The sequence below is a fragment of the Aquarana catesbeiana genome, unplaced genomic scaffold (assembly GCF_042186555.1).
Source record: "Aquarana catesbeiana isolate 2022-GZ unplaced genomic scaffold, ASM4218655v1 unanchor239, whole genome shotgun sequence".
NCBI classification, from domain to species: domain Eukaryota; kingdom Metazoa; phylum Chordata; class Amphibia; order Anura; family Ranidae; genus Aquarana; species Aquarana catesbeiana.
In genome coordinates, this window is record NW_027362667.1 from 169,171 (window position 1) to 181,445 (window position 12,275).

The 12,275-nt window shown below is 46.1% G+C and overlaps 2 protein-coding genes across 2 annotated transcripts in view; one reads left to right on the top strand and one right to left on the bottom strand.

Moving 5' to 3' along the window:
* Nucleotides 1-12,275, top strand: part of LOC141122083 (uncharacterized) — a 260,915-nt gene that overhangs the window by 164,644 nt on the left and 83,996 nt on the right. The window contains exons 9-12 of the mRNA XM_073611888.1: nucleotides 10,764-10,861; nucleotides 10,951-11,178; nucleotides 11,258-11,464; nucleotides 11,554-11,775. Of these exons, the coding sequence (XP_073467989.1) occupies nucleotides 10,764-10,861; nucleotides 10,951-11,178; nucleotides 11,258-11,464; nucleotides 11,554-11,775 (755 nt within the window). The remainder of the gene's footprint in view (nucleotides 1-10,763; nucleotides 10,862-10,950; nucleotides 11,179-11,257; nucleotides 11,465-11,553; nucleotides 11,776-12,275) is intronic.
* LOC141122090 (uncharacterized) lies at nucleotides 265-3,255 on the bottom strand. Its single transcript, XM_073611894.1, has 2 exons — nucleotides 3,165-3,255; nucleotides 265-1,277 (listed from the first exon to the last, which is right to left on the bottom strand). The coding sequence occupies exons 1-2, from the start codon at nucleotides 3,253-3,255 to the stop codon at nucleotides 265-267; spliced, it is 1,104 nt and encodes a 367-aa protein (XP_073467995.1).

Genomic DNA, 12,275 nt, shown 5'->3' on the forward strand with positions numbered 1-12,275 from the left:
TTTATTTTTCTCCTGCTATCAATGGCCAACACGGTACAACACTTCATCCATGTCTTTGGTGATCTCTGATCTCCTTATCAACTGTTTCTTACATGATGAAGATCAGCCATGGAGTATATCTGAGGTGTATATCAGGGTGTGCTTCTTCCCCACATGAGAGCTGTGATGTCCAACAACAATCATATAGAAGACATTTCTCGTACTCAAGGCACTAATACACCTCGAGGGTTGTGTGGGATCCCTGATGTACAGGAAGACATGACCTCAGCGAGGAACAATTCCCTCACTCAGGACAGGAAAGTGTCTTTTCCCCCTGTGAGTTCTCTGATGTCTGGAAAGACTGGACATCTGTGAAAAACATTTTCTGCACTCAGGACAGCAATATGGCTTCTCCCCTGTGTGAGATCTCTGATGTGTGGAAAGATGGGACTTCTGTAAAAAACATTTCCCACACTCAGGACAGGAAAACAGCTTCTCCCCCGTGTGAGATCTCTGATGGGTGTAAAGATTTACCACCTGTGAAAAACATTTCCCGCACTCAGGACAGGAATATGGCTTCTCCCCTGTGTGAGATCTCTGATGTCTGTAAAGAATAACCACTTGTGAAAAACATTTCCCGCACTCAGGACAGGAAAACGGCTTCTCTCCTGTGTGAGATCTCTGATGTTTGTCAAGACTGGACTTTACTAAAAAACATTTCCCGCACTCAGGACAGGAAAAGGGCTTCTCCCCCGTGTGAGATCTCTGATGTGTGTCAAGATTGGACTTCACTGAAAAACATTTCTCACACTCAGGACAGGAATATGGCTTCTCCCCTGTGTGAGATCTCTGATGTTTGTCAAGATTGCACTTTTCTGAGAAACATTTTCCGCACTCAGGACAGCAATACGGCTTTTCCCCCGTGTGTAATCTCTGATGTGTGTAAAGACTGGACTTCACTGAAAAACATTTCCCGCACTCAGGACAGGAATATGGCTTCTCTCCTGTGTGAGATCTTATATGCACATTAAGTTTGGATTTAGAAGGGAAACACTTCCCACACCCAGTACAGGAAAAGCTCTTATCTATTGGAAGGACGGCACCATCCCTCACAGTCTGAGGTTCCTCAGGATAAGAGGAATACGATGGTCCATCTACACTGTGTGGTGCCGGATGGACATTTGAGGTAGTCGGGTTTTCTCCTGGACTATACTGTGTGATGTCCTCATCTTCTACTTTACAGTCTGGAGACAAAGTGAGACAATCCTCTGAGGTTTTCCTCATCTCCCATCCATCTACTAAAATAGAAATAAAAAGATTATTACTAGACATGAGCAGATTGGTTCCCCTAAACCAGGATTCCGCCCACATCAGGCAGCTTTGTCTCTGAGGATCTTACAATTCCTCCCTCAAGGTAACTAGTAAATGGCTCCTTAGTCAGAGAGTGAGGACACAATAAGAACTGTCTTTTATAGGAGTGACAGTGATGAGGGGATTATAGGACGAGTGTCCCCACCCCCTCTATCACTCATTGCCATCTTCCCAACACAGGAAGTCCTGCACTTCCTTATTTAGTCCACGATTTAGTCATGAATAACAGCGGGGCTGAGCCCCACCAGAGGTCAGAGAGTGAGGATGGGGGGAGAACAACCAAGATGAAGACTGGACTGATCCTGAAGACCACCATCATTGGGTTATTGACTCCTCCCCCATTATCACTTTCTGTTTAAGGTTCTAGAGTTGGAGGATGTTATCACATTATTATTAACATGTAAAAGTCTGTGCTCCAATCAAATCATCAGATATAAAATGTCCAGCTGGTAGGAAATGGGTGTAACAAAAGACAATATATATTATGTATATATATAGCAGTGGGTAGAGGGGAGAGAGCAGAAGTCAGGACTATGTAATGTACAACATATTGTATAAGATACAACAGATAGGACTATATAGTATCAGAATTATGTAATGTACAACAAATAGTATATGATGCAGGGGTCAGGAGTATGTAATGTACAACATAGAGTATATAGTGTAATGGTCAGGCGTATATAATGTACAATATAAATTATACAGTGTAAGGGTCAGGACTCATATTATTGGTATTCAGTAATCAGTGGAAGATTAAATGTTTACATGAGACAAGTTGCAGAGGTCCCACACCGCTGCCTCCCATCTCCTGAGACTGCACTCAGTGACTTGGGTCTGAAACTATACAGACATATCCCTCCACCCGGCACAGCCAGCAGACAACAGAACAAGTAATCCTGGAAGAATTGTTCTGTCAGAGATCTTGCTAGACGTCTATTTTGAAAATGAACATTTTGCTACCAGCTGAACCCCAGAATCTCCATAAATCCAGTCTAGATACATAAATTGTGTCTGCAGCACAGAGAAGGAAGATTATCCGAGAGAAATACAGGAATACAGGACGGGGAACACAGCTCAGGAAAGTGACCAGGGGATTACAGGCTGATATCACCCAGTCCCCTCCCTACTCTGGACCAATCAGCGAGCAGTATGGATGGGGGAATGTAATAGTGATGGACAGTTCTCACTATAAACCCATGTGCCTTCGAATTCTTAATAATTCTATGTGGTACAAAAATATCTCTCCACTCTGCATTAAGCAATATAATATTGATTTTTACAGACTTGTTGATCAAGCTTTTGATGTAGGAGACATCACGAAGGATCTCTGGGAGTTCATTAGAATGAGGCACCCTCAGGTTGCTACATTTTATAGACTCCCAAAGATTCATAAAAACCCTAAGGACCTTACGGGACGCCCCATCGTCTCAGGGAATGGCAGTATATCTGAAAACCTCAGTAGAGTTGTAGATGCATTGATACAACCATATGTTTTTGCTCTACCTTCATTTACAAAAGACACTATTCGATTTCTGCAAAAAGTTGACCAAATGGTCCTTACAAATGAATCGATCCTGGTAGCCCTGGACATAGAACCTTTGTATAGCTCAATCCCCAACGAGAAGAGTCTGACAGTAATAGCCAAGGTCCTAACATATGGGTCTCGCCATGATGGATCACTGAATATTTTTATCTTGAACAGCTTGAAATACATACTAAATCATAACTTTTTTATGTTTGTCAGCTCCCACTACCTCCAGGTGCAGGGCGTAGTGATGGGGACTTGTTGTGCCCCATGCTATGCCAATCTGTACCTGGGGCCGTATTAAGATATGGCTGAGGTACATCGACAACGTCTTCATCGTCTGGGAGGGAACTGAGGCCATGCTTATGGAATTTTACCATTGTATCAACGTAAACAACTTTTTTTTTTGAAAATCTTTTTATTGAGTATAAGACATACAAACAAATAACAACACAGCATTGGGACTAGACCCACGCAGGAGTCAGTGCCAGCCGGCCATTGGGCTGCTTCCAGCATTAATATCATACAGCTGTAGCACGTCCGAAAGAAAAGAACAAACAAATAAACCTAGTGCGGTATTGGCTCCTGCTCAATTAAAGTATTTCAGGATCAGATCTATCAGTTGAGACCCAAGGGACAATAATAGATATCAAATAAACCCATATCAGGGATTACATTACCAAAAGAATCGACCAATGTATCAGTATCACTTTCTCCCGTAGAGTGGTATTATGTACCTGTTCAATCAGTCTGCGGTTGTCGTGGAGGCCTCAGCTAACCATTTGGCCCACACTCTATTGTATGTTTTGGGGCATCCCCTATTTTGGTAGGTTTCCTTATAGAGTGGTAGTACTTTATTGACATGTGTTTTCCATAACAATATGGATGGCGGGGCATGTTTTTTCCAGCAGAGAGTGATCATTTTCCTGGCATAAAAGAGCAGGAGTCCTATGAGGGTTCTCTCTGCTATCCTGGGGGCTAATTCTTCCACTAAACCTATATATACAAAATAATTCTGCGCTACCCAAAAAAAGGGAAAACAAAAGCAGCTAACACGACCAACAAAGTGTAAATGTGAAAAACAACAAGAAAGTGTAGCGCTAAACAATATCAAACATAAAGCAACTATAGACCAGTCTGTATGCAGTGAACGGGATCAGCTGTATCTGAGAAATGAATCTTATAAGTAGGAAGTCCTCATGTAGATATTGTGACTGAACAATAAAGGTGAGTAGTCCTTATAAAAACATGTTTTAAACAGAAAAAATTTTTTTGAGAAAAAATATTTTTGGCATCCCAAATGCAGACCGGCTCACTCCCACCGAGAGATGAAAAGGCTTACCGGATGAGGTGGACCCAAAGGGGCATACGCCGAATTGGGTCAGATAAGGCTTGGGTGGTGAGTGGCTGTGTTAGGCTCAAAGAAGGATATTATCTCGCGGATTACTGTATTCCTCCGAGTGGCGCTCGGGTCCTGAAGGGTGTGGGCAATCTCACGGATATAGATGGTCCTGTGGATCCTAGGAGGATGGGGTGTTCCGTAGGTGAATCCCTCGAGGCAAAAAAGAAATGGGACTCCCTAGATGTCCCTATTACAGAAGAAGACTGGTCTGAATTCTGTGACACATTTACGACTTATCTCCTCCAGGGATAGGCCAATCCAAATTAAAATCTTTCACCATTCACACCTCACCCCGGCTAGAATGCATAAAATGGGAATATCCTCCTCTGCTGAATGCTTCGGGGATGTGGCCAAACAGCTCCACTGCTTCTGGACCTGCCCCATAGTACATGATTTCTGGGTGAACATAGGCTCCTTCATCTCCTCAGCACTGGGTCTCCCAAATATAGTCAATCCCAAGAATTGTCTTCTGGGCATCTTTGGTGACCTCACTATTCCCTCTCAGGCCAAGAGACTGCTTCGTATCCTCGTATTTTTATGTGAAGAAGTCCCTTTTACTGACATGAAAGGGATCAGAGATCCCAACTCAGAATTTCTGGTTAAAACTGGTTAATGAGTCCCTGCCTCTATACAAGCCTTTAATATCCGAAAGAGGAAAAAAAAAACATTCCACGAAATCTGGGGCAGATGGCTAGCTAGTCCTCTGACCCTCTCCCCCATACTGCCAAAATCAAAGATTTTACTGTGAGATTTGTATTGTACTACTACCCTGAACTTTGCCATGCTGATAATGTTTGGAACTATAGCACTTACCTCCCAAGACTGATACCCGTATCGGACGTAATTCTGCACTGCCTAGTATAGTGTCTATATCATGCACAATCCCCTTTGTTATAAGCTGGAAAAGGACAATTCTGTACTTTGTGTGAGTTTTTTTTGTGTATGTATGTATGTATGTCTGTTAAGAAAATGCAATAAAAAATATCTTAAAAAAAAAAAAGATAAGGTACTAAGTGAGTTCAGCCACAGAACCCGTGTAATCAATATGTGTTCAGTTTTTATGGGATGAGGTGACAACCCTTGTGCTGATCCCCCCTGAAGGGGTTAATCTAGGTCTCCACACTATATATGTGTGTATCATCATCTGCTGGAGATAAAAGACATCACAGTGACTATGGAGGAAGAGGACGGACATGACGGGGGTGTGATGAACGAAGAGTGCAGAGAGAGAGCACACAGAGACAAATCACCAGGAACCCGACATGCCGGTGTTTATTGGGGGACTCGGGGTACAGGCAGGAGGAGAATTAGTTCACAGAACAAACAATAGACACAGCAATGAAGAGGGATCCTCAGGGTGGCAATATGGGACATCATAGGGGAGGTAGTCCACAGGGCAAACAGAAGGCACAGCAATGAAGAGTGAACCTTCGGGACAGCAATATGGCACATCAAAGGGGTGATAGTCCACAGGGCAGAGCAGTGTTTGGTAAAGCGAGGGTTAAAGTCCTTGGCACATGGGCAGAGCGGTGTTGGCACATCAGGGTAGCAAGACACAGTAGAAAGAAACATTACTCCGGGTGGCAATGTAACACCACACAGATAGTCCACATAGGATGGCCCAGCAGAAATGGGGATCCCGTACTCAAGGGCAGAGATCCAGGCAGACAGGGCTAAGCCCAGAACAGGGCAGAGATCCAGGCAGGCAGGGCTAAGCCCAGAACAGGGCAGAGATGCAGGCAGGGCTAAGTCCAGAACAGGGCAGAGATCCAGGCAGACAGGACTAAGTCCAGAACAGGACAGAGATCAGGGCCCACAGGGGTAGGGCTGATAGCTGAAGCCAGGCAGGCAGGGTGAAGTCCATGGGCCCCTGGAGGGGGGCTGGGAGGGTCTGACCGCAGCTCAGCAGCACAGACAATACAGAACTATATGTCCCGGGGTGCAGAGAGTAGCACCCAGTCCATACTGATCCATCAGACTCAGCAGTTCTAAGCACCTTCCAGTGAGGTCTGCAGCCATCAGCTCCTCTCTGTGTCCATCATGGAAGGCGACTCTCACCAGACTGACCCCCTTCTTTGTGTTGTGAATTCAGCCAGAGACCTCACCTCAGATTCAGGTGGTGCCGAGGTGTCTGGCTCTATCCTGACACAATATACAATCATTTATGTGCTTCTTACTGAGGGAGCCTCATGTCCTCCCCCTGTGGGGACCCCGCAACTCAGAGCTCCGCCTCTTCATACACACTCAGAGCTCCGCCTTTTCATACACATTCAGAGCTCCGCCTCTTCATACACACTCAGAGCTCCGCCTTTTCATACACACTCAGAGCTCCGCCTTCTCATACACACTCAGAGCTCCGCCTCTTCATACACACTCAGGGCTCCGCCTCTTCATACACACTCAGGGCTCCGCCTCTTCATACACACTCAGGGCTCCGCCTCTTCATACACACTCAGGGCTCCGCCTCTTCATACACACTCAGGGCTCCTCCTCTTCATACACACTCAGAGCTCCTCCTCTTCATACACACTCAGAGCTCCGCCTTCTCATACACACTCAGAGCTCCGCCTCTTCATACACACTCAGGGCTCCGCCTCTTCATACACACTCAGGGCTCCGCCTCTTCATACACACTCAGGGCTCCGCCTCTTCATACACACTCAGGGCTCCTCCTCTTCATACACACTCAGAGCTCCTCCTCTTCATACACACTCAGAGCTCCGCCTTCTCATACACACTCAGAGCTCCGCCTCTTCATACACACTCAGGGCTCCGCCTCTTCATACACACTCAGGGCTCCTCCTCTTCATACACACTCAGGGCTCCTCCTCTTCATACACACTCAGGGCTCCTCCTCCTCATACACACTCAGAGCTCCTCCTCTTCATACACACTCAGAGCTCCGCCTTCTCATACACACTCAGAGCTCCGCCTCTTCATACACACTCAGGGCTCCGCCTCTTCATACACACTCAGGGCTCCTCCTCTTCATACACACTCAGGGCTCCTCCTCTTCATACACACTCAGAGCTCCGCCTCTTCATACACACTCAGAGCTCCGCCTCTTCATACACACTCAGAGCTCCGCCTCTTCATACACACTCAGGGCTCCTCCTCTTTGTACACACTCAGAGCTCCGCCTCTTCATACACACTCAGAGCTCCGCCTCATCATACACACTCAGAGCTCCGCCTCTTCATACACACTCAGAGCTCCGCCTCTTCATACACACTCGGTGCTCCGCCTCTTCATACACACTCAGAGCTCCGCCTCTTCATACACACTCAGAGCTCCGCCTCTTCATACACACTCGGTGCTCCGCCTCTTCATACACACTCAGAGCTCCGCCTCTTCATACACACTCAGAGCTCCGCCTCTTCATACACACTCAGAGCACCTCCTCTTCATACACACTCAGAGCTCCGCCTCTTCATACACTCTCAGGAAGGAGGGAAAGGGGAAGGATATACAGTACATACACATAGCACAAGGCCGTGTTCACACTAGTGATCAGATTGGATACCATTCAGATGTTCCCTGTATGTATCAGGTGTGTAAACTGAAAGGAGGGAAGGAGGAATCCTTCTATATGCCGGTGTTCTCTTGGTAATTTCCCACCCACACGGCTCCTTCACACTTCCATAAGGTTCTCTGGGATATCGTTGTCCCTGAATCTCCCCCGGATAAAGGCCCTGGCCGGGTAATAGGTCGCAGGCTTATAGAGCTTGCCTTAGGGTAAGTGAGCATTCTGTGTGGTGTCATCACTGTGGTTGTGGTGGAGGATTTATTCAATCAATATTTATGAAGCTTTACCCACACTTTGGTTATGGATTATGAGCACAATCTATATACATAGAAGGACGTTTTTCTTTTTTATAATCAATGAACTTTTAATCAATATTGTAATCATTACAGTTTATATTGAAGCACTGTTGTTAATTATCACTGCTATAATTTAGTATAGTAATTTTTAGCACTGCTACAAACTTTTCCATCTATTTATGTGTGTATCTCACTCCTAGCAGCTGCTCCTAGTTTATAGTTTTTTACTTTTAATAGTTGTTTCCTCACAAACACAATTTTTTCCTAAAGAAAAAAATATTGTTTTTCTTGCCTCACTTATTTGATTTATAGCGCGGTATTTTTTACATATTTATCGTGTTCACACTACCAGACGTTTCTCGGGGCTGCAGTTCCTCTGAGCTCCACAAGGTGGTGATCTCACTTCTACCCAGACAGAAAGACTCTATGGAATACAGACAGGAAGTGATGTCAGATACAGACAGGAAGTGATGTTGGATACTGACAGACATCCCATTTGGAAGGACGTAGAGAGGAGACGTTGCTGGATTTGGCGGCAGAGGAGGTAATATGTAGATTAACCCCTTCAGGGGGATCAGTTGATGATTAATATATCTTCCTTCCAAAGCTGGCCATACATGGTTCAGTTTTATCGTTCATCCAGCGGGATGAGAGGAAAAAACTGAAGAGATTCCCCCATCCACACATTGGAGGGGGATGGGGGAATCCTCCCCGCTGCACTATTGTATTCTGACAATGGGGGGCGCTCCTCCGCTCTCAGAATACACAGATCAGTGATGAAGCTATTGGCTGCAGCCGCTGATGGAGTGACTTTTATCCGGCAGTGACCACACATGGATGGAAATGTGACCGATCCCTGCTGAACCAGCTGAATTTCCATGTCTCTATGGTCACCATAAGTGACTTCCTCCCCTCCCCCTCATCTCCTTCATTATGTAAGTCATGCTGAGATCATCTCCCATTGGCTGAGCAATATTCTCATTTGTCTCTGAGCTCCTTCTTGCTATTCCTCATCCTGCCTGTTGTTTCCTTGGATTGATTTTCTGTGTAGTGACCCCGGCTTCATCTCTTGGATGCGCTCGTCTGTTGCTTGTCCTGACCTTTATCCTGATTCCTGGATCTCCTCCTCATCTCTCCTACAGCTTTTCTCCACACCTGCAGTGATCCTGGGGGGTGGAAACTTGGCACCAGCAAAATCCATCCCCACCATTAGGAGCTCTGGAGAAAATTGTCTGCTATTTACACTCCGTTCCTCCGCACGTCACCTGATCACATGAGAGCTTACTTTCACAGATTCCTGACAGATTTCTGTATGGTAAAGGTCAAAGTTCACTCTTCAGTTTAGGAGAGGAAGGACACACCCAGGAACAATGATTTAGTTTGCACGGGAGCCTCATATAGAGGACCCCTCAAATCTCCCCATCCAAATGTCCCTCCATCCAGAGTCTATATGTCCTATGACATCACACTGATCTCACAGCTCCTCCTCCCAATGTCCCTCCATCCAGATTCTATATGTCCTATGACATCACACTGACCTCACAGCTCCTCCTCCCAATGTCCCTCCGTCCAGTCTATATGTCCTATGACATCACACTGACCTCACAGCTCCTCCTCCCAATGTCCCTCCATCCAGTCTATATGTCCTATGACATCACACTGACCTCACAGCTCCTCCTCCCAATGTCCCTCCATCCAGAGTCTATATGTCCTATGACATCACACTGACCTCACAGCTCCTCCTCCCAATGTCCATCCATCCAGAGTCTATATGTCCTATGACATCACACTGACCTCACAGCTCCTCCTCCCAATGTCCCTCCATCCAGAGTCTATATGTCCTATGACATCACACTGACCTCACAGCTCCTCCTCCCAATGTCCCTCCATCCAGAGTCTATATGTCCTATGACATCACACTGACCTCACAGCTCCTCCCCCCAATGTCCCTCCATCTGGCTTTTTCTTCTGATGCTCTTAGGATGTGGGCGGACCCTTGGTATCCTTACTTGCAAAGTGGGACTGTTGGTCCTGCATTGTATCTAATGACATCAGAATGCCTGCAAGAAGCTTTTAACCTGCATAGTGTGGGGGTCCTTTGTGAGTAAATTATACATCAGCCTTAGGTGGGGCTTTAATAAATTGGACACCTGAATGGAGAGGTGAGGAGGATTCTGGGAATATCATTTGATTTTACTATTTGTGTTCAGATCTAGAGTTTTCCTCCTGTGAAGTCTTGAGATCATATGACCATCACATTGCCTCCACCTCCCTCCCTGATAGAACAGAGAAATACAAAGAAGATTCTAGAAGTCACCAGAGAGATCATGAAGGAGAGGTGAGCGGTGCTGGGAATTCCGGGACATTATCCAGTAACAGACAAGGGATGTGTCTGGATGGTGACTGTATCATTGTGTGTGTCAGGTTCCTATAAGGTGTCAGGATGTCACTGTCTATTTCTCCATGGAGGAGTGGGAGTATTTAGAAGGACACAAGGATCTCTACAAGGACGTCATGATGGACAATCAGCCGCCCCTCACATCACTGGGTAAGAGGAGACTTTATTGTAAAGGAGAGAGCAGTACGGAGGGTCCACCTAGATCCCCCATCATCTGATAAACACATAGAAACAATGTATTCAGTCAGTGTGTGTGTTTCCTACAGATGGATCCAGTAATGGGAACCCACCAGAGAGATGTCCCCGTCCTCTGTATTCCCGGGATTCCACACAGGAAGATCACACCATCCCCCACCATCATCAGGTAGATGAGGAACAATCACTGATAGTATCATTAGGATCTGTACATTATCTGCATTGTTACTATTGATGTCATTTTTATGATATATTCAGAGTGGAAACCTGAGAGATTCTAAAGTTGAGGTTAAAGAAGAGATAAAAGAGGAGGATGATGAGGATGGGGTGACGGAGGAGTCAGAGTATCTAAAAGAACACAAAGATCTGTACCAGGACACCATGGTGGAGTCATCCAGCTACAGAAACCCACCAGAGAGATGTCCCCGTTCTCTGCATTCCCGGGATTCCACACAGGAAGGTCACACCATCCCTCACCATCATCAGGTAGATGATTGACAATTATTAGTAGTTCTGATTTATACACAACATGATTGTTACAATGAATGTTTTATTATATATTCAGAGTGGAAACCTCGGGAATTATAATATTGTTGTTAAAGAAGAGTATAAAGAGGAGGATGAGGAGTATGGAGTGATGGAGGAGTTTTCAGAAGGACACAAGGATAAGATGGAGCTACCAAATACCAGGAACCCACCAGAAAGATGTCCTCATCCTCTGTATTCCTGGGATTCCACACAGGAAGGTCACACCATCCCTCACCATCATCAGGTAGATGAGGAACAATCACTGATAGTATCATTAGGATCTGTACATTATCTGCATTGTTACCATTGATGTCATTTCTATTATATATTCAGAGTAGAAACCTGAGAGATTCTAAAGTTGAAGTAAAAGAAGAGATAAAAGAGGAGGATGATGAGGATGGGGTGATGGAGGAGTTTCTAAAAGAGCACAAAGATCTGTACCAGGACACCATGGTGGAGTCATCCAGCTACAGAAACCCACCAGAGAGATGTCCCCGTCCTCTGTATTCCCGGGATTCCACACAAGAAGATCACACCATCCCTCACCATCATCAGGTAGGTGAGAAACAATCACTGACAGGGCTGGACTGGGACAAAAATGTGGCCCTGGACTTCATCTAGACCGGCCCAGGGTACAACACATCAGGGTACGGTACATCAGGGCACAGCACATCAGGGTACAACACACCAGGCCACATCAGGGTACAGGGCACAACACATCAGGGTACAGGGCACAACACGCCAGGGCACAGTACATCAGGGTACAAGACATCATGGCACGGGGCACATCAGGGCACAAGGCACATCAGGTCACGGGCAACATCAGGGCACGGGGCACATCAGGTCACGGGGCATATCAGGGCATAGGACATCGGGGCACATCAGGGCAAGGGGCACATTAGGGCATAGGGGACATCAGGCCACATGGCACATCAGGGCACATAGCACATCACGGCACGGGGCACATAGCACATCAGGGCACGGGGCACATCAGGGCACATGGCACATTATGGGGCACATCAGGGCACATAGCACATCAGGGCATGGGGCACATC